This window comes from Lissotriton helveticus, chromosome 5_1 (genome assembly GCF_964261635.1).
Source record: "Lissotriton helveticus chromosome 5_1, aLisHel1.1, whole genome shotgun sequence".
In the NCBI taxonomy this organism is placed as follows: domain Eukaryota; kingdom Metazoa; phylum Chordata; class Amphibia; order Caudata; family Salamandridae; genus Lissotriton; species Lissotriton helveticus.
The window spans coordinates 53,524,017-53,550,316 of record NC_136065.1 but is presented as its reverse complement, the minus strand read 5'-3'; the positions used below and the strand labels follow the sequence as shown (position 1 = coordinate 53,550,316).

Below are 26,300 nucleotides of genomic sequence, written 5' to 3'. Positions count from 1 at the left end.
CCATCACCTGACTGCGGCGACAGCATCTGGTTCCCTCCTGGTTCCAGCACCGTCACTGGCTAGTGACCAAGACTCTGTCCCCTTCCCTTTCAGGACTTCTTCCTTCCAGTTCCATCCTTGGAACCACCGGACTCCTCCATCTGGCTGCCTGCAAGCAACTCCTTGTTTCAGGCATCACCGGGATCAACGCAGCAAACCCGACGCAACTTCAGCCCTATGCACCCGCAGCCTGTGGGTTAGGTAACTAAAGCTTCTAGGTGCTGAAGTCTGTGTCCACTATCCTAGTGTCCAACTCCACTGTTGTTTTCCCTCCATCCAGCCGGGTTCGTCCGGAATCCGTAACTTTCCAAACTGTAAGATCCATAGACGTTGGTACGCATCCCGCGTGAGAGTTCCCACTCTGCACGTGAGTCCCGTGGGCCTCCTGCTCCTTACTTGCCTAGTTGGTAGCGTAGTCCCAGCGATCCTCCAGCCTCTAGATCTCCTTACAGTACTTTCTTTCCTCGCATTCCATTGTTTTGAGTATATGGTTTTATCGTGCCCCTAAGGCACTTGTGTAAATATTGTGCGAACTCGTATTTCCTTTTTAGTATTGTCATGTGCTTAGCCCTCTGATCTCATAAAGAGTTCAGAGGTGTTGTTATTAATAAATAGATTGTTTATTTTCATAACAACCTGTGTGGTGTCCTTTCATCTGGTATTCAAGGGGTTATATTGTGGTAAAAACAGCTGGCTTCACATGCCAAAAGAGATTAGCCTAAAAGACTGCTTTTGTCCACGCTACTAGGATAGCTGGTCTATACGGTTGACTTTACAACCAATCACCATAACGGTTGTTTGGACTTATACAAGGTGATCACTAGAACTAGTGAACATCATATATCAGGCCAACTTCTCACAACAGCTATATGCAAATCAGTCTTGACCCTGTGCCTCATGGGAACAGTCCAGCCCGAACTGCCATGCCAGGTCTTCCCTGGAGGGGAAACCAGCATCATGGGACTGGTTTCGGGCTAACATCCCTCATCATATTTAACAACAAGGGGTGGTGATGGACAGAGTCTCTGAATTAAGCAGAATACTCTCACCCAGTCAAGAGATCAGGGCTAGATCCAACACCGTTTTTTAGCTCACTGCACCATCCCAGTTCAGAACCCGGCTATATGCAAATTAGTCTGTTCCTGTCCCAGTGCATGATGGGAACAGGGCAAACCAAACTACCAAGCCAATTCTTACACTGGGAAGGAAACAAGCTTCCGGGGACCGGTTTCTGGCATTTCAGCCGTCGTCGGCCCGGCTTGCTTGAATCCTGATGGTGCAATGAGCAAGGGACTCACATCTGAGTATACCCTTCCACGCTTAGGGTGGACACCTACTCTGTCCATCACCACCCCCTTTTTGAAATATTTTGGCCACCACAAGTGTGGAAGGGTATGCTCAGACATGAGTCCCTTGCTCACTGCACCATCAGGATTCAAGCAAGCCGGGCCGAAGACGGCTGTAATGCCAGAAACCGGTCCCCGGAAGCTTGTTTCCTTTCCAGTGAAGAATTGGTTTGGTAGTTTGGTCTGCCCTGTTCCCATTATGCACTGGGCCAGGGACAGACTAATTTGCATATAGCCAGGTTCTGAACTGGGATGGTGCAGTGAGCTAAAAAACTGTGATGGATCAAGCCCTGATCTGTTGACTGGGTAGGAGTGTTCTGATTGCCTCAGATACTCTGTCCATCACCACCCCCTTTTTGAAATATTTTGGCCACAATTGTGGAAGGGTTTGCTCAGACATGAGTCCCTTGCTCACTGCACCATCAGGATTCAAGCAAGCCGGGCCGAAGACGGCTGTAATGCCAGAAACCGGTCCCCGGAAGCTTGTTTCCTTTCCAGTGAAGAATTGGCTTGGTAGTTTGGTCTGCCCTGTTCCCATGATGCACTGGGCCAGGGACAGACTAATTTGCATATAGCCAGGTTCTGAACTGGGATGGTGCAGTGAGCTAAAAAACGGTGATGGATCAAGCCCTGATCTGTTGACTGGGTAGGAGTGTTCTGATTAACTCAGATACTCTGTCCATCACCACCCCCTTTTTGTAACATCCCTCATCAGCCAGGCTTCTTACAGTACTAGGGTCTGATAAAAGGAACATCTTACTGCATCAGACAGTGTTCGAGGGGGCTTTCTTGCAGTACCAGTGTGTGGTACTCAAAGAAGTCCCCTCTGCCAGTGTCTGGTAGTGTAAGAAGTTCCTTCTGTTGGTGTGTTCCGTGGCGTGAGTTCCCTCTTCAGTGTTTCGAAGTTGCTGTTTTTTTAAGTATTTTTAGTCATGAAACATGGCAACTCCATAAAAAATCATCACCTACCAGACGTGCCCTTCCCGAGTGTCTGTGCCCAGCCAGGGTCCCGCCCATCGGGTGCTCTCATCTCCCTGGCTGCTGGTTTTATTGGGCACCACTTTTATCTTCTCTAAGTGAACTAATCTCCTTTCCACAGGCTTCTGTCTCTGATGATGAGGACGATCTGGGCAAGAAACTGAATAAGAAGAACAAGAAGCCGGAGAAGCCCAAAGTGACTCCCAAGGTGAGAGATATTCACTGGTGCTGGCCAAGTCCAGGCGCAGCCGCCTAAGCCTGCCCTCTGCGCGGCCAGTCTGCGCCGCCCCCCGCATGACAGGTCTGCCTGCCCCCTTACATTATTGAGGTATGGGTTTATGTTTATACTTACGTATAAACATAAACCCGTACCTCAATAATTTGCTTGGTGCCGGAGGTTGTGCTTCTATATACAATTGGGTTTCACCCTCGGATATCTCGTATGACGTGTGTATCTGCTTTTACTCCGATAGGATTCTACTGAGGAGAAAACGAATGTCAAGAAGAATGATTCTGGCAAAGGCAAGAAGGTGAGCGCATCTGGTCATTGATCTTAGATGGGAGAAGCGTCAACCTCCCTGTCGCGGTGTGCTCTATATCTGAACATGGGTGGAAGGCTCAAATGCAGAAAGCTTTGCAAATGGGTTAATTCCAAAAGAACAAGTACGTAGGATACTTGCAGAAGGTAAATCGAGCAACGAAGCGCTGTACAAACGTGGGAGATGGAAGAAGGGACATGGGTGAAGTCACTCATTCAGTGTCTACCATGATACTTCAAGAGCTGATGAACCTTGTGCTAAATTTGACATGCATAATCCAGCATTTTATCAGTGTCACTCCAGCTACCAGTAACGTGCTGTACTTTCTCCTCACAGGGCGGGAAGACCGTTTCAATCTCTGATGAATGCTCGAGTGAAGAAGAGATGCCCAAAGAGAAGAGCAAAGGCAAGGTGAGTGCCATCTTCCTCCCTCTCTGTGAACCGAAAACCCTTTTGCTTGCTTGCAGGAAGCTTAGGGTGTGTGAGATGTTTTGTTCCACAGCTTCTTTGTTTCCACACATACCAGAATCTGTTTAAGTGTCATGTCCGTCTAAGCTGGCATTAAAAACCTTAATTTGTGGAAAAGAGTTATATTTGGGCTTTCTTAATATTGATCAGTGACCGAACTTTTACAAACTGTCCACTGCCTGTCCCTGTTGGACAGCAATTCGAGGTGCTGGGCCCAGGTTTGTTGTATTGCTCCTGAGCCTGGAACTCCTAGCAGATTGTCTTTGGCTCAGATGCTAGAGGTCTTTACCCCTACAGCCTATTTCTTCTTCTGCGGCTGTATGCGTCGAGAGAAATGCTGGGGAGGGGATAAAGCTCAAGTGAGAGGGGCCCCTTATCGATGTCAGTAAGGCCAGTGTAAGGGCCTTGGCGTTGAGAGGAACGCTGAGGTGAGGGGCCTTGGCAGTGCTTTGTTTATGGGACGAGAGAGCTCCTCAGTCTTGAGTAGTGAAAAGGTGAGTACCCTTGTCACCGGTGGGATACTGCTTGGGCAGTGCAGGTACGCACCAGAGCATCTCCGGGTGAAGACCTTTGATGTTGCAGCAGTATCACTGCATTGGAATGCTGAGCATTGCTCCAGACCGAGCATGGACCGTTTGTAGTGTTTGACGAGCCGTAGAAGCCCAGAATTAGGTGGGCTTGCAGGCCACTTGCTGCGCGCCCTTTTCTGCATCTCTTGCATGCCTCTCATTTGGGTCTCTCTCGATTTCAGAAAGCTGCTAACAAGACTGTGACGAAGCCGCTGCCGCCTCAAGGCTCTGATGACGAGAAAGAAGGAAAGAAGGCCAAAGGCAAGAAGACTAAAGAGGTAGATCAGAAAGGAGGCTGAAGCAGCACTGGAGTATTTCTGAGACCGAGGGGGATCGAGGTGCAGTCTAAAAGATCTCAGATGGATGACTTGAGTACTGTGTGAAAATTCTGCTGAGAGCTGCGTTTTGTAAAGGAGAGAGAGTGCAGTGCAGCAGGGAGAGTGGTGAATACAGTATAATGAGAGCTCTAAGGCCAGTAAGGTGACTCTCTTGGCACTGGCAGGGCAGGCCTGTGCTGCGGAATCATGCGTTGGGCACTGAAAACACACCGGCCTGTGTTACCAACGAGTGTGACCATTGGAAAGTTGAACCAACTTTTAAAAATGTGCAATTTTGTTTTGAAAAATCTTCTGTTTCATACGATTCTCTTAGGACATGTATTTAGGAAAGCACTGGTAACGGAAGCATTCTCAAAGACAGTTGCGGGATCGTAGGGGTTACGTGGTGATGCGCTGGTGTGGCAGGAGTGTCTGCACTTGGTGCGAGTCCAGGACGGAGTTTGTAGGTTTGGATCAGCTGGCTGAGCTGCAAGGTGTGAAAGTAGCTCAGGTGGTTGGGAGGGGTCACAGAATCAGATGTTTTCTTGCCCTTTAGAAAGAGCGAAGGCAGCACCATGATGTGGGCATAAATCAGTCAGTAATCGCATTACTATGGCAATGTACCGAGGTCTTTGTATGCCCATGTGTTAAGATCTTTGCTGCCTTACAGTGGCCATATGCCACGTCGTAAAACAGAGGTCGGTCTTCACATCCTGCTGGAATTGTTAAACTTCGTTGCTGACTGAAATGTGCCCACAAGTCGCATACAAAAGAAAGTTGATCTGCTTAAGTCCGTGACTCCCATGAGACTGTTCCCTCAGACCCTAAAGTAAGAACCATTGAGCACCTAACAAATCTCCCTTTCAGAGAAGGCAAAGATTTAGAATTTCTTGTACTCCCCGGGCAAATCTCCGAGTTACCTTTACAGCTGTAGGATCAAAGGAGCTGGTGAGCAAAAGAAATCTCATAATCCATCAGAAAAAAACAGTTTCACGAGTTTTGTTCAGCAAATGACACTGGTGCCGCTGTACAACATGGCTTAAATCATTGACAAGTGTTCTTTTTTCTTCTTCATTCGGGTGTCCACTAGTAGGCAAGTCTCTCTCCACTGCCCACGACTCCCCCCCAAAGCTCCTGTGCTTGATTGCCATCTTCAGATTCTTTCTGCCGTTTCGTCTGTAGCCAAGGTCCATAACTCCTGGTCAAGAGCACCAAAGGTTTTGCGGACGGTGGATGAGTCTGGCTGCAGAGTTCTGTTTGGTTTGGAGTCTGTGTAGAAGTGTTCTGTTGATTCCGTCGTTTGGGCGTTGCCGTAGTCAAGTCTGCTGGTTATGAGTGCGTGGATGACGGTCCTTCTGCAGTTGGGGGCGATCCATTTGAATATAATTGAAGGGACCATTGTTGACCAAGGAGATCAGGAGTCAGACGTCAAACATACAACACCGATAGTATGCCTTCCTCTGTGTCCTCCCTGTGTAAACACAAGACTCTAGTGATACCTACCGAGACCCTCTGGTCGTAATCACAAAGAACATCCTCGATGCGGACACAGAAGTTACTCGAAGGCAGAGTAAAAAGAACACCATTGACCTAGGATAAAGGACACTGCCGAGGGCACACCTTCTCAACCAGACTCGCTGCTGAAAAGCAGGTACAGCTGGGCAAAGGACTAGGAGCTGAAGAAGGCCCTCTAGACCTCAAAAGGGAGGGTAGAACGAATGCTCAATCCCGAAAAATAGAGCTCGACATAGAAAAGAAAGCGCACAAGCTATAAGCCAGAATCGTGCTTCTACAGAGAAAAACAACTTTGATGGATTCCTTAAGGGATTTCTAATTCCACAAAAACCAATGAGTGAGAAATAATGAACAGCAGCAGCAAAAGCTTGAACCCCCTGTAATGCTGGAAGGAGGTAGAGGCACAGGAGAAGTGTTACAAGGATCTTTGTTGCCGACACAACACAGTAGCTAGACACAGACTCCCCAGAGGAAGGATGCCATTCCTATCCCTCTCTGCCTTCACCACTAGAGGGCCTCTCCGTGTATAATGGTCTAGAAAGAGAGCAGCTCCTGTAGAGTCAAGCTACAGGCAGAAGCACGTCTCTTACTAGAGACATTACTACCAGCACAGAGAGAGAGAATGTTTCTACGCTTCCTATCCAGTATCCTCTAAGCTGGTAAGAGTAAACAAAAAGTATAAACCATCCAACCAAGACCCAATGTACATTGATTCTAGTACGCCAGCAGACTCTGTTTCCAGGGCCAGGAAAAAGTCACATCCTTGCTCTTCCGCAGGCCAAGGAGAGAAAATGATTTGATTCAGAGGCAAATAAAATAGGGAGATCTCTGGTGACACAGTGGAGGATTGCAAATTGAAACGATCTCCTAAACCGCTACAGACACCAACAGTGGAAGGAAATGGAACTGATGCAGCACCTCCCAGGTCATGAGGTCCTACCGGAGGGCAAAACAATCGCAAACACATGCGTCCGATCTGCTCAGGAAGCTCCAGAAACCACAAGCAGACAGGTGTGCGCAGGCCCCATGCTCTTGACAGGAGTGAGCTTGTTCGGGCCGGTTGTGGACAAGTAGCTCCAACAAATGGCGAACAGGGACACAGCCAAAGCTATGTCCGTCTTGCAGTTCAAGGTACCTAGTTACTGGGCTCACTAGGAGGCCAAATGACTTGGATCCTTCCACACTTTGCCAGCAAAATGCAAACCATGCAAATCGCCTTGGGCCACAGGTCTGGCACATTAGGGCAGTTTAAATAGCAGTAAAGGGAGAACAAGAGGCAGGAGTCCGATCCCCAGAGAGTCAACATTGACCTCAAAATAAATGTGCACAAGGGGTCCCACAACAACTAACATCGACTGGGCGCAAACGAAGAGGTTTCCTACATGAGTGGATAAAGATCTCCTCGGATAAATAGATAATTTAATAGAATACGTTATTGCATAGAATTGGGATACAAAACACAAATCGTACAAAGGAACAGAACTCTAGCTCCTACAGCACAAGTAGAGGAACTGCTACAAAAGCAGACCTTACAGGGAGTCACACCTATGGGGAGAGGAGTTGGCCTAACGGCTAGGGCGCTCGACCTCGGACCTGGGGATCTGGGTTCGAGTCTCTGTAATGACGCCAGAACCTCCTGTGATTCTGGGCAAATCACTTAATCTCCCCGTGCTTAAAATGAATGTGTGTCCTCATGTAACGTATTTGGTGATATGTAAAGCGCTCTGATACCTGATTCGGTTCAGGTTTAGTTCGCGCTATATAAAACTCTACAAAAAAAATACAAATTTTTGGGATGCATCAAAAGGACGTACGTCTTTTATTTCTTGGCCCCAAGGCAAAGCCAAAACCTGAGGCCAATCCGAGATCTGAGACTCCTCAACAAATATGTAAAGACCCGAAAGCTCAGAATGACCACGCTCCAAGAGGTGATACCCATACCAGCATAAGGGCGCTACAAGGCAACCATGGAAGTCAACGATGCCTATTGTCATATTGCGATGAACAATCACAGGAAATCTCAGGTTTGTGGTAAACAACCCGCATTATTAGTTCAAAGTATTATCCTTGTTTTAAAGTCGGCACCAAGGCTGTTTATAAAATGCCTTATGCTGGTGGCATTTTACTTAAGAAGGGGGAAACCCCTACCTAGAGAACTGAACGTGAAAGGTGAGCTCCATACATATGTGCAGGGGCAGCAGAAGGGAGTAATACACACCTTTTTAAGGGGTTGTTCTTTGTGCTAAATATGGAGATATCATCCACAAACCCTAAGAAACCGAAGAGTTTCCTCGGGCCAGTCTTTGGCTCTAAAAATGGGAGAGCTTTTCCAGTGCAGCAGAGGATAACTGTACCAACAGAACAAGCTCACCTCTACCAGAAAGTACAGTCTCCGAGAGTGAGAATAGGGACACTGGATAAACAAATTCAAGACACCTGGGCTATGATCCCGATATTTCAGCCTCTGACGTGGGTCTCTGTAGGAGCAGCGGTGAGGCTTCTTGGCCTTGATAGTTCAGCTTCTGTTGTTGGTCGCTGTAGGAGCAGCATTGCGGTTTCTTGTCCTTGCATCCTGCATTATGCTTGTGGAATACGCCATATACAGACTCTGCAGTGGGATCGGTAGTTACAGTGGACTTCCCATCAAGAAAACCTGTCTCACTCCTTCCAGGTTTCGAAGGAGAATGCGACAGACCTGCAATGGTGGCAGCGCAACCACAATTGGACCGCTATAAACCACTCTTGGCTCACTAAATCTTGCATAGAATCCATTTACCAACAGTAGTGCACTTACTGACCCTTCTCACCAGACTGTTGGTATATGTTCGGGGCACGTGTGGCTGTAGATGGACATGCTTTGCATACTTCTGCTATCTAGTGTTGGGTTCGGATGTGTGCAAGCTGGTCATCTTTGAATAAGTGTTTCGAGTCACGAGGTAAGGTGACTCCTCATCTTGGTAATAGTGGGCATGGGCATCGACTCCATTGTTAGATATTTCTCTTTCCGCCATTGGGTTCAGATGTGTATTATGGTGCCCCGGTTCTCTGACCATTTTTGGGATCCTTTTGCTGCATAATCCACTCTATCCTTGTCGGTATTGTTTCAAACGTGTTTTCCTCCCTTGCGTATTAAAATTCGGAAGAATCTCATTCGTCGGGTTGGAACGTTCCTATCTCGGCTTCTGACCTCTCCTGTGTAGGCGACCTTACTCTGATTCGACTCCATTGATGCTACTCTGCTGATGGACTGACTCAGTTGTATTCTGCCCCCAGTGCCATTCTAAGTACCCACAGAATGACCTTCATAAGGTCTGCAATCTGTGCTTATTCCCGGAGCACAGAGAAGAAAATGGTGAGGCCTGTCTGTCGTTTTGATCGAAACCTCGCAGGTTTCCACCCGAATAATTTGAAAAAGAAATGAACATAAGTAACGAAGCCCTAAGGATAGGCCTGGTCACCAAGAGTTAAAAATAATCTGAGGATGGCAGCCACGCTTTGGATCTTCAGGGTCCCGTCAGATGTCATGGGAAGGTGTAGACCACGCACTATACTGATGGACACCCGAGAGGCAAAACAGACTTTACCAATCCAACTGCTAGGTGGCTGAATAATGCACAGCATGTCTCTTCATACTGCAGAACTACTCTGCCACTTAAGCAACCATTTAGTTTCTCTGCAAAATTTTTTCTCCTCCTTGATAAGTCCTTCCTCCCCTCCACCCTTTCTTCCCCTGTTAACTGGTTCATTATTTGCCTTCTCTATTTCTTCCTGACAAGACTCCTTAACATGGCACTGGGGAATGACTTGTGTTTCGGAGACGTTCATTTTATTTGTAAGGTTCCCTCTCCCTTCTCAATGGGTCCTTCATCACTATCTCTCTTGTGCTCTCAGGAGTTTAGGTTTGTTTAGACCCAAAAATCTTTACAAAAATAAAGCAACTTATTCTAAAGACAGTAAAGTAAGCAAGTAAAGTGATCTGTTTAGAGTTTGAGCAACTCCACACCGGAGGCTTGTGTTGTTGTGGCTGCTGTGTACTAGAGCCACTGGCAGCACGAAGAAAGGCGTTCCGTGTCTTTTGATGCCAGCCATCAGTTGTCCCTGCTGCTCTGACCAATAATAACTTAGAAAGTTGGGAACTCAGTTGGGGCGTTCCCACATGTTCTATATGTACAGTCTTAATCCGGAGAGTGAAATATTAAGGAATGGTCTCGCCATTTGTTTTAAGTAACAACATTCTTTCTCAGTCTCTTGCCTCCTGTTAATTAAAATGACCATGGTCCCACCTCTGTAGGTCGGTTCTTCAACCAAGTTCCTTATCTCAGTGGGTACCTGGGGGAGTGGTTATCTGCACAGTTTAGCAGGTTATACCCACCAAAATCTTCTATGCATCCCTGTGTTAAACTGGATTTTTGTTGCATTTTTTATTTCGTTTTTTAAATAAAACAAAACATGAAACAAAGCATGAATACACAATACACATTGCTTAGCTTTCCACCTTGGCCATGCAGGGCAATTATAGACAGAATGTCTATCGCAATTGAATCTGCAAATAGATTTGAGCGGCCTGGGCGCAAAGACAAATCAGGAGCACTGTTACAGCTCTCATGGTTACACATACTTGGAACAAACAGAACATCTTTCAAGGCTCTTCCCCGGTCCTTCGAGCGACGGACTCCCAAACTCTGCTTCTCCCTCCACCACAAGACAGTAATATTTTTTCCATGGGGCCCATATTTTCCAGAACTTCATAGAAAGCCCCTGTCCACTATTGAGTTATTGATATATCACAAAAAGAGCCAGCCCCCTACAATCCCTAGAATATATAAATCCAAAGCTGGAGGCAGGGCCGCCTCCTCTGTGGTACCTAAACTGTGGAATGTGCTTCGGACTATCTGCGGAACATGTCCTCCGATGCTATGTCAACGCCCATCTAAAAACTCATCTTTTACAAGAATTGTGAATTTTATCTCTGCGCCTTTTAGGATGGAATGGCTAGTCGTTCCTCTTTCTTGTACAAGCAACTAGCGCCGGGCGCTCTTGGTGCAGCAGCTGTTTGCACTTCGTACATTTCCCCCTTTCATTCACTGATAGCTGGGCCAGTTGCACCCTGAAGCTGGGTGTTGACCTTATCTGCAAGAGTCTGTTGTTGCTGTTCCTAGCTGCGAATTAGCGTTGCATTGTTGATGCCAGTGTTTGCAGAACGTAGCACCGGTTTGAGTTTAAGTATCAGAAGGTGAGCAGAGTACTCGCTGAGAAACCTGCAGGAGTCCGATATACATCCTAGCCGAGCCCACAAAGCGTTTCGCACTACAGAGAACGCTGAATTGAATACCGTAATGAATACCCTTGTGCTGGGTGTTTTCATTTTAGTCTAAAAATAAAACTACAAAACAGAAGTGTCCATTATATAGATTTCACATTGTCGAACATGTTAGTGCAGCAGATGCTCTTCAGAGCAGGCGATGTATGGGGTTGTCCGCTATGAGGCATGTGAGGAGCAAGGGAAGCAGAGCACAGAGTAGAGCGCAGGCTGCTGACCGCAGTAGATGGGAGCTCGAGGAGGGTCGTGGTGACTAGGCACTGCAGGACTTGGCCGACACCTCTTCATTTCTCCTTCTCGTTACAGAAACCTGTGAATAAGCCAGTGGAGCCTCCAGATTCGGAGGATGAAAGTGAAGCAAAGAAGAGCAAAGGACAAAAGAAGACGACTGCTCAGGTAACGAGGGGAAGGGAGTGTTGAGGACAAGACTCTGGGCATGTGAGGCAGTGATTAGATTGGTGATTAGAGGTGCACAAGAGTGGGTGGTGGAGATGCTGTGAATGAAGCATAGAATACTTCATTGAGAGCTACAATTATGCAGCACATGTGGAGTGAGGAGTCTCTTTGCATCCTGGCCGGTAAGATTGTATTGGAGGTTTCCTGTTTGAGTGCTGTTATTACTTGTGTCCTCTGGGCCAGGGCTTTGGGCATTATTGCATTGCATTTTTTTTACCCCCTTTGAGTGCTTAATTTTCTAAATGTAAAGGTCAGCAGGTTAGGTTAGAAGCCCAGTAAATAACCAGCAGTAAAAGTGATTGTGTGGTCAAAGTAACTACTTCCCTCAATACATCTTTATAAGCAGGTAAAATGCAGTAATTAAAAAAATTGAATTCTCCATCATGGGATGCTTCTCTTTGATAAAACACCAGAGTAATACACACATCTGCCAAATCCCACAACACCTTTGAACAAACCAAGGTAGAGCGCAGCCTCTGTGACATGGTCTCGCTCCCGGCAGCATCTCCTGCCTCCTGTATCTCTTCCGCCTCCTTTTACTTTTACATCCTTTCCCAAACCTGATAAACTGTCCTCCTGCGCCGTACCCAACTGCTGGGATTCCATATCTTACACAGTATTCTTGGGGGGATTCATGTATAAACTGTCATCACAGTATAGTATATTTCTTGTATTTGACTACTTGTTTACTTTGGTTATGTATTTCGAATAACTCTATAAAACATTTGAAGTCAGACGTTTGGCATGGGAAAAGGTGAGCAGCCCGTAGATGAGACTCCAACCTAGAAAATGAATGGCATCCCACCTTATCCTCGTTCTCGACACAAACTGTGCTGCTGGCGCCCCAGCAGGGCTTCCGGAGTTGGCTGCTACCTTCCCACTTCCCTCCGTTTCAGAATTGTTTCGTCTTTGACCTCTGTTGTTGTCAAAAGTCCTTCAGTCGCAGGGAATGCTGATTTTAATCAAGACGTTCCTACTTGACCCTGAATAGCTCATATGAAAAGATTGCAGGTCTTCCAGATCAGAGTCTCCAGGCTTTGTAGCCTTTAACCACTTCAGTAGCCATCACTGGAGCGCATGAGATGCTACTTGAGCCTCATCCTCATCCTCATACTTTGTGTTTGGCCTACACTCTCTAGAAGCTTGCTTGGGTTGTGTCCTGCAAAAGAAAGTGTTTATCCAATACAAAAGCTCAAAATGCCACCTAGAGCACTCTCAAGCGTCTTCTGAGGCACCATTACTGATTTGATGTTGCATTTCAACTATATTAGATGTGTTGTATGATTTGCAATTTGTGGATATGGCTTCCTTTGCCCTCGCAGCACGTTGGTGCCATTTTGGCAAAAGGGTTTGCATCTGTAGAGCATGTACTGCGTATTGGAGCCCAAATGCAAACTACATTTCCCATGAATCCGTGGAAGTTGTGTTCTGTTGAAATGGCAGTGGCCAATTTAAAGTTTTTCCATACAAGTTTCCTCGTGGTTCACAGCGTTCTCGCTAGGCCATCAAGATGCTTGGTTGCTGATGCCAAGACCTTACAAGTAGAACTTGTGAAAACCTTGGGGATTGTTTCTTCCCCTTGTGAAAGTGTCTAAAAGTTAAAGCTGAAAACAGATGCAAGTTCTAAGGATCTAACTTTATTAGTTTGAAAGGAGCTTGAAGAAATCTAGGATTTTTGTTGCATGTTTTTACATTCTATGTTGCATGAAGAAACATAAAGTATCTGCTTCACCTAAAAAGTCTAGAAATATTTACAGTGTGTATTTTGTTTTAAAGGTAATAGTGGTGTTAAGGGAAACAATTTCTAGTAGTATGAATAGGCTTTCCTGTTATCAGTTTCTATTTTTGGTAAATTCTGGTGGGATTTTTTTCAGTGTTTTTTACTGATTTCAATACCTGCCCACTGCCTCTTCAGGAGGACCTTCTGTCGCAGCAGCAGGGCACGGTCCTCCACCCTAACCTGTCCGCCTCCACCTCCATGCGTGGAGATTGAGCGGCGGCAGTTGATGCCATTTGACTTGCCTCCCCAAGTCTGTGATGTCATTCTGGTAGCCAGGCGTCCCTCCACAAAATCGGTATACGCCTGCAGGTGGAACAAATTTGTGGCATGGTGCACAGCAAAGGCTGTGGATCCCCTTTCCGCCCCACTTTCTGAGGTTTTCCTCTTTCTTCTTTCCTTAAACCAGCAGGGCTCTGCTCTGGGCACCATTAAGGGATTTCTTTCTGCTATTTAAGCCTTCTTGAGGCTTCCTGATCAGCCTTCTCTCTTTAAGTCCCCGGTTGTAAATAGGTTCTTGAAAGGCATTACTAGCATGTTTCCTCCTGTTCCTTTCGTAATGCCTCAGTGGGACTTGAATCTGGTATTAACCTATCTGATGTGTGCTCCGTTTGAGCCACTCCACAACTGTCCTCTTCGTCTTCTGACTCTCAAAACTGCTTTCCTGGTTGCCATCACCTCAGTCAGAAGAGTGAGTGAGCTCCAGGCTCTTTCCTCTAAGCCTCCTTTCCTCTCTGTCCATCCGGACAAAGTTGTTCTGAGGACTCGTCCTTCTTTCCTACCCAAGGTGGTTACTGCCTTTCACATGGGGCAGGCCATTACCTTGCCCACCTTCTTTCCGCCTCCGCATCCCTCGAAAAAGGAAGAGAGGCTCCACCATCTGGACCCAAAACGTGCGCTTGCTTTTTACCTGAACCGCACACAACAGTTCTGGGTGGACGACCAACTTTTTGTTGGCTATATGGGTGCTACGAAGGGACGGGCGGTGCACAAACGGACCATCTCTCGGTGGGTCTTTTTATGCATCAAGGTCTGCTATTCCTTGGCTAAAAAGGATCCTTCTGAGGGGTTGCGCGCCTATTCCACTCGGGCCATGGCGGCTTCTACTCCCCTGATACGGGGAGTCCCTTTGCAGGACATTTGTCAGGCAGCTACGTGGGCCTCGCTACACACGTTTGCTAAGCACTACTGTCTCGACAGCCAAGTCCGGAGGAATGGCTTCTTTGGCCTTTCGGTTCGCCAGGACTTCCTGGTGTGATCTTGGTTCGCAGACCCACCACCGGGGTTTGTATTGCTGTGGTATCTATTCTAAGGTAAGGAATCTAACTAACGTGTTTCTTTCAGATGCTCAAGTTACTTACCTTTGGTAACAATATATCTATAAGAAACATTAGTTAGATTCCTTACCGCCCCACCAATCCTCCCTGTGCTGCGAACCGATATCTAGGGTTAAGGTCATCCCTTTCAGGGCCCTAGTTTAATGGCGCCAGTGTCTGTTTCTTGCCTGGCTCTGCGTTCCTGGCGCGGAAAGCCTTGTACAGAACTGATGCCAGGGCGGCGTCTAAGTACTCTGACGTCACCAGGGCGATCATGACGCTGACGACAGACGCGGAGCCGCAGACGACTCCTACCGACGCCCAGGGGTACTGCTGATGAAAAGTTTCCGGATCCAGTCTGAAGCCTGGGGGTTATTCTAATGTAAGGAATCTAACTAACTAATGTTTCTTACAGATATATCGTTACCGAAGGTAAGTAACTTGTGCGTCAGGTCATCACACATCGTTTTGATATACGTAGCTGAATCACTGCAAATACAAATAATATCACTCCAATCTTTGTTGAACTTGGTAAGAACTTTTTACAGAAGCATTTTAAGTGATACTGTGTTCCATGTTTTCAACACTATCCCAGATGCTTGGTAACAGCTCTTTTTTCGCATATACCTGTCACTACACCTTGCATTGAATGTTTTAAGCCTCGGGTGTTTGGAAATTCATCTACTAACTACACTGACTTGCTATAAAAGGAGGCTGATGTAACAAAGGGTTTCACCCATCCTTTGTCTGTGGGTAAATGTAATGCTACATATTGGGAAAGATTCGTATGAAACCATCCATATTACTTTTCAGTGGAAGAATCAAACATAGCCAAAATATTAAATAAGATTTTTATATTTCCTGATTCTGTACAGTTTATAAATTAATTAAATAAGACATCAAACATGCTTCTAAACTCTGCATCTCTAGACCAAAGACCACAAAACTGAAACATTTAAAAGGAAGAAGAAACAATATGTTAGCCCAGTATTTCTTGCTGCTATATTGTATAACAAAGTTACATTGTATTGGCCCTTCAGGAAGAAATAAGAATGACTTTCACTCTCCTTTTCTTTTCTTTGAATGGCATTCAGTCTGTGGTTGTGCAGGTGTTTTTTCAGTGCTTATGTTTTTACTGGTGTAGGCTATTTTCATTTTGGTAGGGTTTTATCAGTTATAATAGGTTTAAACCTAAAACAGGATAGCCTAAATATGAACTGTATAATTTTGATGAATGTTAATGACACAGTTTAAAGAAAAGACAAACTTGAATGTGTCTTGCTACTACATAGTATGACGATACGTCCCAAAAGTACTGTTCAAGATCTGGGATCACTGTTGTACAACATTATCCTGTCCCAGCTCATCCCCGGACGACTCCTAATTCTTCAGCAAACCTAGAGTTCACTAAAATATTCTGTTTAACAAAAAACCTGTGAAGGACCACCATCTTGATCAGCACGATGGGCCCACCTTTGATAATGGAAGTTTACCTATTTTCCAATCATGTCCTGCAGCCCAGCAATCATCGGACCATAATTATCCGGAAGCACAATCTTTAGCTCTCCGCATATTTTAATCCCCAAGGAGTGTTCCACATTTTTCCTCCAGTGAAATCGAAAATTAACTTATTTCACTGAGAGTTTCTCAGAGCACCAGCATTTAGTTCTGGGTTAGTGGTTGTCTGCTGCATAAAGGAACACCTGATAACCCGGTCTACCCAGCTGTAGGCCTAAATGCAATGGGGACAGCGGACACCTCCCTGCATCACTGCAGTGCAGAGGAGGCTTCCATTTACTCATACTCCCTGCCCTGGGTGAGGAATATATATCCCCACTCCCTCACCCCCTTGATCACACCTTTACAAGGGAGGTGAACGGTGTGTTCATTACAGCTTTTTCTGCGTCCAAGATCGATCAATCAATCATAGCATTTGTATAGCGCGTTACTCACCCGGAAGGGTCTCAAGGCGCTTGGGGGAGGGGGTCCGCTACTGCTCTAACAGCCAGGTCTTGAGTTGTTTCCTGAAGGCGAGATGGTCCTGTGTCAGCCGGAGGTGGATGGGGAGGGAGTTCCATGTCTTGGCTGCCAGGTAGGAGAAGGATCTTCCTCCGGCGGTGGCTCTTCGGATGTGTGGTACGGCGGCGAGGGCGAGGCTTGTAGAATGTAGCTGGCGGGTGGGTGTGTAGAAGGTCAGGTGGTCGTTGAGGTACTTGGGGCCCAGATCGTGGAGAGACTTGTGTGCGTGGGTAAGGAGCCTGAACGTGATCCTTTTGCTGACGGGGAGCCAGTGCAGGTCCCTCAGGTGGCCGGAGATGTGGCTGCGTCGGGGGACATCCAGGATGAGTCGGGCGGAGGCGTTTTGTATGCGCTGGAGTCTTTTCTGTAGTTTGGCTGTGGTTCCCGCGTAGAGCGTGTTCCCGTAGTCCAGTCGGCTGGTGACGAGTGCCTGGGTGACCGTCTTCCTGATTTCGGTCGGGATCCAGCGGAAGATCTTTCGGAGCATGCGCAGGGTGTGGAAGCACGACGAGGAGACGGCGTTGACTTGTCTGGTCATCGAGAGGGAAGAGTCCAGGATGAAGTCCAGGTTGCGTGCGTGGTCTCTTGGCTTGGGAGCGGTGCCCAGGGCGGGAACCCACCAGGAGTCGTCCCAGGCGGAGGGCGATGGTCCCAGGATGAGGACTTCCGTCTTGTCTGAGTTCAGTCTCAGGCGGCTGTTCTTCATCCACTCGGCGACGTCTTTCATCCCTTCGTGTAGGCTCGTTCTGGCGGTGGCGGGGTCATTGGTGAGGGAGAGGATCAGCTGGGTGTCGTCGGCGTCGGAGATGATGTTGAGGTTGTGTTGGCGTGCGATGGCTGAGAGAGGGCTCATGTAGACGTTGAAGAGGGTCGGGCTGAGAGAGGATCCTTGCGGTACGCCGCAGATGACTTCGGTGGCCTCGGATCGGAACGGGGGGAGGCGGACTCTTTGTGTTCTTCCGGCGAGGAACGAGATGATCCACTCCAGTGCCTTTTCTTGGATACCGATGTTGCTGAGGCGTTGAACTAGGGTGCGGTGGCAGACAGTGTCGAACGCTGCAGAGAGGTCCAGGAGGATGAGGGCCGCTGTTTCCCCATTGTCAAGCAAGGCTCGGATGTCGTCGGTGGCTGCGATGAGGGCGGTCTCGGTGCTGTGGTTGGCTCGGAAACCGGACTGTGATGGGTCGAGGGATCCGTTCGTCTCTAGGAAGGCTGCAAGCTGTCTGACTGTCTTCTCGATGACTTTGGCAGGAAAAGGGAGGAGCGAGATGGGGCGGAAGTTCTTGAGGTCGGTGGGGTCTGCAGTAGGTTTTTTCAGTAGGGCGTTGAGGTCGGCATGCTTCCAGCTCTCCGGGAAGGTGGCGGTGTTGAACGAGGAGTTGATGACGTCCCGGAGTTGGGGTGCGATGATGGAGTCAGCCTTGTTGAAGACGTGGTGGGGGCATGGGTCGGTCGGAGATCCGGAGTGGATGGTGTTCATCGTGCGGGCTGTGTCTTCGGTGGTCACTGTGGTCCAGGTGCGGAGGATGGCGGTGGGGGGCGTTGGTTCGACGGTCGGGTGCGTGGATGGTGCGCAGAAGCTGTTGTGGATGTCGGCGATCTTGCGGTGGAAGTACGAGGCGAGAGAGTCGCAGAGATCTTGTGAAGGAGTGATGTCGTTGTTGCCGGTGCTGGGTTTGGGGAACTCCTTGACGATGCTTGTTGGAAATGGGATCCCTGGCTGGCCAGGGCTTTCGCCAAAGTCAGTCAGAGACCACCACTACCAAGTCAGGGCAAGGGAGTTACACGCCAAGATAACCACTACTCGACCCTCTAGGTAACGTGGCGCGAGCAGAAAGGCTAAACTTGGAGGCGATGTAGGCTAAGTATTTGCGCACGCACCCCAGCAACAACAACCAAAGGCCCACCACAAAGGAAAACTCCACACAAGGTTATATAAAAATAGCCTTTGTATTATAATAAATATACATCAGATAAAACACACATCTTGTTACACTGTGCCAACAGGCACGGGCGGAATTTACAAGGGATATTGCACAGGACAGGGCCACTTGGACCACTGTCAGGGGTATCAGCACTTTTAGAACTTGTAGAAAGTAAAATCAGTGTAGCACACAATATAAAAATAGAGCACACAACCAGTAATCACTGGTAACAGGACCTCACTAGCACCACCTGTACTAGGGAGAAAACAACCACCTACATGTCACAATACCTGTAGGGGTGTAAAGACAAAACACATGATGCATTAACATTCAGAGGTGTAGCAATAACATTGCGCAAAACTTAGATCAGTCACCACCTGTGACAGTCCCTGTGTCCCAATGTTAGGGCCTAAACGTAGCAGTTGCCCACAAAGTGCTGGGCAACTGGTGCAGGGAAAGTTAGGGCAACGTTGGAGCCTCTCTGGGCTCAAGAACCACCACTGTGGCACTGCGGAGCCTCTCTGGGCTCCAGAACGAGGGAATGGCACCCTCAGAGCCTCTCTGAGCTCGCAGACAACGGACTCTGCCTCACTGGGCAGGGGGGGTCCCTCACGGGGGACCCTGGCACAACTGGAGAGCCTCTCTGGCTCGTAAATCACAAATTGTCCCCAGAGCCTGGTGGCTCTAAACTACTATGGCCGTCGGTGGAGTCCCCTCTCTAGGGACTCCGAATCACCAGGTGCCCCACGAGCCTCTCCTGGCTCGACAGAGAATGCGGACGTTATGGTGGAGTCCCCTCTCTGAGGACTCAGGAAGACAAATGGCAGCAAGAGCCTCTCTGGGCTCTAACATAAGTGGGGCTGAGAGCCTCTCTGGCTCCGGTTGGAGTCCCCCTCTTGGGGACTCGCATTGCACAGAAATGCCCCCTTTCGCTGGAGTCCCTCTCGGGGGACTCGGGAGATACTGGCCGCCTAGAGCCTCTCAGGCTCTCAACAACTACAGGCGCGAGGTCGCGCTACGGGGGAGGGGCGGACACCGACAATGTGTCCCGACGCCCCTCTCCCTTCTCTGCCACTCACCGGGTGTCTTCGCCGCAGCGCGGGACTCCTCTCCCCTCGGGGACGGCGGGGCTCTTTCCTTCGCGTCTCTCCCTCGCGTCCCGGGGCTCTCCTCTCCACTCGGGGAACCTCGGGGACCCGGCCGGCAGCTTCTCCCTTCCCGGCTCGGCTGAGGAGGCGGGACTTCCGGTCGGCCTTTCCTGGGCCGCGCTGTGATTGGCCGGGCCTCCTCACCACTTCCGGGTCGCCGCGGGCAGCGCGGCGGCTCGCTTTTAGGCAGGCAGGCGGGCTCCCATGTGATCCCAATAAATCACAGACCTGGGCAATGCCGGGTGGGCACCGGCCTCCTATGAAATCCTCAAAGCGGGCAAAAATGCAGCGCTCTCAAGCGCCACGGACAGGAGAGCAGCGCTCTCAGCGCGACGAGCAAAATCACAGCGCTCGAAGCGCTAGCAGCGAGAGAAAGGCGCTCCCCAGCGCCAGGGGAAAAGATCAAGCGCTCACAGCGCTGTGGGCCAAATAAAGCGCTCTCAAGCGCTAGGCAAGGGATCCCAGCGCTCCCCAGCGCTGAAGGGCAGAGAGCAGCGCTCTCAGGGCTGCAGGCACAGCACCAGCTCCAGCAGGGGCTGGAGGCAGGCAGGGGGGCAAGGCTGGGCCAGAGCCAGCACACTGGGTCTCCAGGCAGGGAGACAGCCCAAGTGGCGGTCCTCCTGGCCCCAGCAGCAGCAACAGCCCCCTCTGGCAGGATCCAAAAGCAGAACACATTCATGGGGACACAGCCCCTTCTTTATACTGTAAAATCCTTTGTTTCAAGGTGCAGGGTGGGGGGAAAACCAGTTGCAGCTGGCTCTGGAGCACTCTTGATGGCCCAACCACCCATTTCTTTCACTGGGGAGGCTAGGGTCGTTAGACACACCACAGGGGGGCGGAGCCAGCATTGTGTGGGGAAAACCCAGCCCATCCAGGACACAGGTACACTCCTCCCACACATCACTCATGCTAATCTCCCATTCACCACCGGGCAGACCCATCAAGACTTCCTGGAGCCTGGCATGCCAGCCAGCTCCAGCCAATCACGCTCCAGCACCCTCATAGCACACGCACACATATCTCAATGTCCAGAAGTAGCACTTCCCTTCTAGACACATACATGCCGTAGACACCATTTCGCAGCATTCACTCTCACGAGTTTACACATACTAAACTCGAGCCTGCACTCCCCACGCATCAGGAACTACCAGGGACACACACATTCCCCATGCATTCCTATGGGAGGGCAGGCCAGCCATGCTACACGCACGCACTTTCACTCTGGGACCCAGGGGAAAGTGCGCAGAGACCCAAAAATCACTGACACAGGGTCACACATAAGGCAACAAGTCTAGGGGTGAACCAGCCCTAAAGGCCCGGGTCCAACACAACCCCCTTCCAGCCAAAACGCAGGGTAGACCGATCACCACCGTGATGGGCTTCCCTGCTTTGGGCGAAAGAACACGGACACGGGCCCGCCACTGCCGGGACACCGTCCTGTTCCACGCCACTGTGAACCCCTAGGGTTCCTTCTAAAGCTACGGTAAGGACCAGCTGGGCTACCCCACTGGTACTCCTCAGCTGTCCGCGGCCAGGACCAGGCCCTAGGCCACCCAGGTGCCACTGGTTCCTGCCTACTCCCGAAGTGGGGGGTAGTAACCCCTGGCACATAGTAGCCACTCTCCACTCCTCCTGTCTGCAAGACAGGGCTAGACTGCCACTGGTTCTCCAGCCTAGGGTCTACAACCTCAGGTGGACCAGGAGTCTCAGGGAAGGCTCTCCTCCCCTTACCTCTTCTTTTAGGGTTCCTCCTCCCCGTGCGAGGGGGACACCTAGAACGCCATTCCAACCTAGGGTTTAACCCCTCAGGTTGCACCGGGGTCAGAGGTGGGCTCTCCCAACCTCTGCACCCCCTTCCAGAGGTCTGCCCTCTCCCACCTGGAGAAGTTCCTCTGGAAGAAGAACCGGTCAGGACACTGGTTACAGTCGTCCTACCCTTCAGGTCAGGCTGATCCTGAACCTGGCCTTCCAACCTCTGGTCTAAAACCTTCGGTGGAACAATTGCCTGGCACTCCAGGACTTCTGGGGACTCACACACAATCCCCCTGAGGCTAACAAATGACACATCTGTTGTGTGACTGTCTGTCTGGCGCAGATCTCCCGCCCTCTGTCCACCTGACAGTGCGTGACGATCCCCCAGACCAGAAGTGGCACCACCCGGGTCCCCCCAAGAAGATCTAGCCCAACTGGCTAGTCTCTGGTCCACTGGTGCATCCACTGGGAAACTCATCCCCCAATCACTCCTCACGCTGGACTCCTGTACCCTCCCTACCGGAGCGGTACTGCCAGCCTCTAGAACCACAGGAGCTCTAGTTACAGACGCTCCAGGTCCTCTACTCACTAGGAGATCCTCCTCAAGTGTACTACCAGGACAGCCTAGGTCCCCAACCTGGTGCTCCCTCAAGAAACCACCCAGGTTCTGAGACAGGGCTTCGGGCCTCTGGGGGCTCTCAGCCACCCACTGACTCCTGCTCCACTGAGCCAGTTAGTCAGCCCCTACACCCTTCTCACTATACTGGGACCTAGCTGGGCTACACTGAGCCTCTTCCACCACTCTGGGCTGGAAGATCCCTGACCCACTACTTTTGGAGTCACTCCCTAATGACTCTACAGAACCTCTGGCCCTTTCCCAGCGGTCTGCTTCCTCAGCAAGTAACTCTGGATCAGTAAATCCAACTTGCAACAGGTGTTGGCACAACTCTGGCGAACAACCACTGAGCACCTGCTCTTTGACAATAAGATCAAACAAGACTTCAAAATCAGAGTCAGTGTGAACCTCTACCCAAGCCCACAGTGCTCCATGACATTCATCCTCAAACTTCTCCCACGACTGGTGAGGCAGCTTCCTACTGCCTCTGAATTTCACCCTTAACTCCTCTTCTGGGGAAACAGGTACCAGACTGGGGGAACTGGGACTGGGATTCCCTATACTGGAATCTAAATAGCTGCCACCACTGGACTCAACCCTCCCTGGGGGATCCAGAAAATTATGACTGCGGTCAGGGGATAACCTACACTCTAGGGCTATCTTCTCCCTGGCCAAGGCCCTCTCAGCCTCTGCAGTCCGCTCATTCACACCTAGCTGCGCCATCTCTCTGGCATACTCTAACCGGAGCTTCTCCATGGCCAGCTGGTGCTCCCTCTCTTCTCTCCTATCCACCCACTCCTCTGGGGACAGGGAAAGGGATGGGGTGCTACATCTGACACTGGACCCAGCAAGGGACTCCCTATCTAGAGGGTACTCGCTCTCTGCTGGCGCCCATCCACTGTCAAACTCACTCTCCACATCAGACTCTTCAGGGCTCCCTTCAGACCCACCACCCTCATGGTGTGCGGCCCGGGCCCTCTCCCTCTCACTGTGCTCACGCTCCCAGTCATTCTTCTGCCACGGGATCATGTTATCCCTAAGCTTGGACTGGGTGTCTGACTCACTCACTGGGATGTCTCTCTCCTTACATAACCGTACCAACTCATGCACACTGTACTTAAACAGGCCACAAAGGTTAAAAGGAGATTCCATCTTGACAGGATGCTCACAGACACGTGCAACACAAGGGACCTTGCAATCTGAAGTAAGAGTACACAATTCCAAAACTTCCACACTCTCCTTAAAAAAAGAACTCACTCATGCGTCCAGGGAAACACACCATTCCTCCACACACACCCTCCCCTCGGATCGGTAAGGCAGTTTCTACCACCCCTGACTTCTCAACCTGACCAAAAGTGACACAGGTACCAAACTCTGGAAGCAGGGCGGGGGACAAATGTACAGGACACAATTATCAAATGACACTCTTCAGGAGAAGAAACAATGGAATTTTACCAAAAACAATAATCCCCAAAATGTGGTTATCTAACATGTAGAGCTTTGAAGTGCGGCCAGCCGCTACTGTGGTACCACGCAAACACAAATCCTTATCCCACCGCTTGCCGCCAATGTTGGAAATGGGATCCCTGGCTGGCCAGGGCTCTCGCCAAAGTCAGTCAGAGACCACCACTACCAAGTCAGGGCAAGGGAGTTGCACGCCAAGATAACCCCTACTCGCCCTCTAGGTAATGTGGCGCGAGCAGCAAGGCTAAACTTGGAGGCGATGTAGGCTAAGTATTTGCGCACGCACCCCAGCAACAACAACCAAAGGCCCACCACAAAGGAAAACTCCACACAAGGTTATATAAAAATAGCCTTTGTATTATAATAAATATACATCAGATAAAACACACATCTTGTTACACTGTGCCAACAGGCACGGGCGGAATTTACAAGGGATATTGCACAGGACAGGGTCACTTGGACCACTGTCAGGGGTATCAGCACTTTTAGAACTTGTAGAAAGTAAAATCAGTGTAGCACACAATATAAAAATAGAGCACACAACCAGTAATCACTGGTAACAGGACCTCACTAGCACCACCTGTACTAGGGAGAAAACAACCACCTACATGTCACAATACCTGTAGGGGTGTAAAGACAAAACACATGATGCATTAACATTCAGAGGTGTAGCAATAACATTGCGCAAAACTTAGATCAGTCACCACCTGTGACAGTCCCTGTGTCCCAATGTCAGGGCCTAAACGTAGCAGTTGCCCACAAAGTGCTGGGCAACTGGTGCAGGGAAAGTTAGGGCAACGTTGGAGCCTCTCTGGGCTCAAGAACCACCACTGTGGCACTGCAGAGCCTCTCTGGGCTCCAGAACGAGGGAATGGCACCCTCAGAGCCTCTCTGAGCTCGCAGACAACGGACTCTGCCTCACTGGGCAGGGGGGGGTCCCTCACGGGGGACCCTGGCACAACTGGAGAGCCTCTCTGGCTCGTAAATCACAAATTGCCCCCAGAGCCTGGTGGCTCTAAACCACTATGGCCGTCGGTGGAGTCCCCTCTCTAGGGACTCCGAATCACCAGGTGCCCCACGAGCCTCTCCTGGCTCGACAGAGAATGCGGCCGTTATGGTGGAGTCCCCTCTCTGGGGACTCAGGAAGACAAATGGCAGCAAGAGCCTCTCTGGGCTCTAACATAAGTGGGGCTGAGAGCCTCTCTGGCTCGGGTTGGAGTCCCTTGGGGACTCGAATTGCACAGAAATGCCCCCTTTCGCTGGAGTCCCTCTCGGGGGACTCGGGAGATACTGGCCGCCTAGAGCCTCTCAGGCTCTCAACAACTACAGGCGCGAGGTCGCGCTACGGGGGAGGGGCGGACACCGACAATGTGTCCCGACGCCCCTCTCCCTTCTCTGCCACTCACCTGGTGTCTTCGCCGCAGCGCGGGACTCCTCTCCCCTCGGGGACGGCGGGGCTCTTTCCTTCGCGTCTCTCCCTCGCGTCCCGGGGCTCTCCTCTCCACTCGGGGAGCCTCGGGGACCCGGCCGGCAGCTTCTCCCTTCCCGGCTCGGCTGAGGAGGCGGGACTTCCGGTCGGCCTTTCCTGGGCCGCGCTGTGATTGGCCGGGCCTCCTCACCACTTCCGGGTCGCCGCGGGCAGCGCGGCGGCTCGCTTTTAGGCAGGCAGGCGGGCTCCCATGTGATCCCAATAAATCACGGACCTGGGCAATGCCGGGTGGGCACCGGCCTCCTATGAAATCCTCAAAGCGGGCAAAAATGCAGCGCTCTGAAGCGCCACGGACAGGAGAGCAGCGCTCTCAGCGCGACGAGCAAAATCACAGCGCTCGAAGCGCTAGCAGCGAGAGAAAGGCGCTCCCCAGCGCCAGGGGAAAAGATCAAGCGCTCACAGCGCTGTGGGCCAAATAAAGCGCTCTCAAGCGCTAGGCAAGGGATCCCAGCGCTCCCCAGCGCTGAAGGGCAGAGCAGCGCTCTCAGGGCTGCAGGCACAGCACCAGCTCCAGCAGGGGCTGGAGGCAGGCAGGGGGGCAAGGCTGGGCCAGAGCCAGCACACTGGGTCTCCAGGCAGGAAGACAGCCCAAGTGGCGGTCCTCCTGGCCCCAGCAGCAGCAACAGCCCCCTCTGGCAGGATCCAAAAGCAGAACACATTCATGGGGACACAGCCCCTTCTTTATACTGTAAAATCCTTTGTTTCAAGGTGCAGGGTGGGGGGAAAACCAGTTGCAGCTGGCTCTGGAGCACTCTTGATGGCCCAACCACCCATTTCATTCAGAGGGGAGGCTAGGGTCGTTAGACACACCACTGGGGGGTGGAGCCAGCATTGTGGGGGGAAAACCCAGCCCATCCAGGACACAGGTACACTCCTCCCACACATCACTCATGCTGATCTCACACTCACCACCGGGCAGACCCATCCAGACTTCCTGGAGCCTGGCATGCCAGCCAGCTCCAGCCAATCACGCTCCAGCACCCTCATAGCACACGCACACATATCTCAATGTCCAGAAGTAGCACTTCCCTTCTAGACACATACATGCCGTAGACACCATCTCGCAGCATTCACTCTCCCGAGTTTACACATACTAAACTCTAGCCTGCACTCCCCACGCATCAGGAACTACCAGGGACACAAACATTCCCCATGCATTCCTATGGGAGGGCAGGCCAGCCATGCTACACGCACGCACTTTCACTCTGGGACCCAGGGGAAAGTGCGCAGAGACCCAAAAATCACTG

The 26,300-nt window shown here is 50.3% G+C and overlaps 1 protein-coding gene across 1 annotated transcript in view; it reads left to right on the top strand.

The window, feature by feature from the left end:
* The window catches only part of ABCF1 (ATP binding cassette subfamily F member 1), a 254,988-nt gene that overhangs the window by 86,521 nt on the left and 142,167 nt on the right, over window positions 1-26,300 (top strand). The window contains exons 7-11 of the mRNA XM_078641704.1: window positions 2,485-2,571; window positions 2,837-2,893; window positions 3,239-3,313; window positions 4,122-4,217; window positions 11,398-11,487. Coding sequence (XP_078497830.1) covers window positions 2,485-2,571; window positions 2,837-2,893; window positions 3,239-3,313; window positions 4,122-4,217; window positions 11,398-11,487 — 405 coding nt within the window. The remainder of the gene's footprint in view (window positions 1-2,484; window positions 2,572-2,836; window positions 2,894-3,238; window positions 3,314-4,121; window positions 4,218-11,397; window positions 11,488-26,300) is intronic.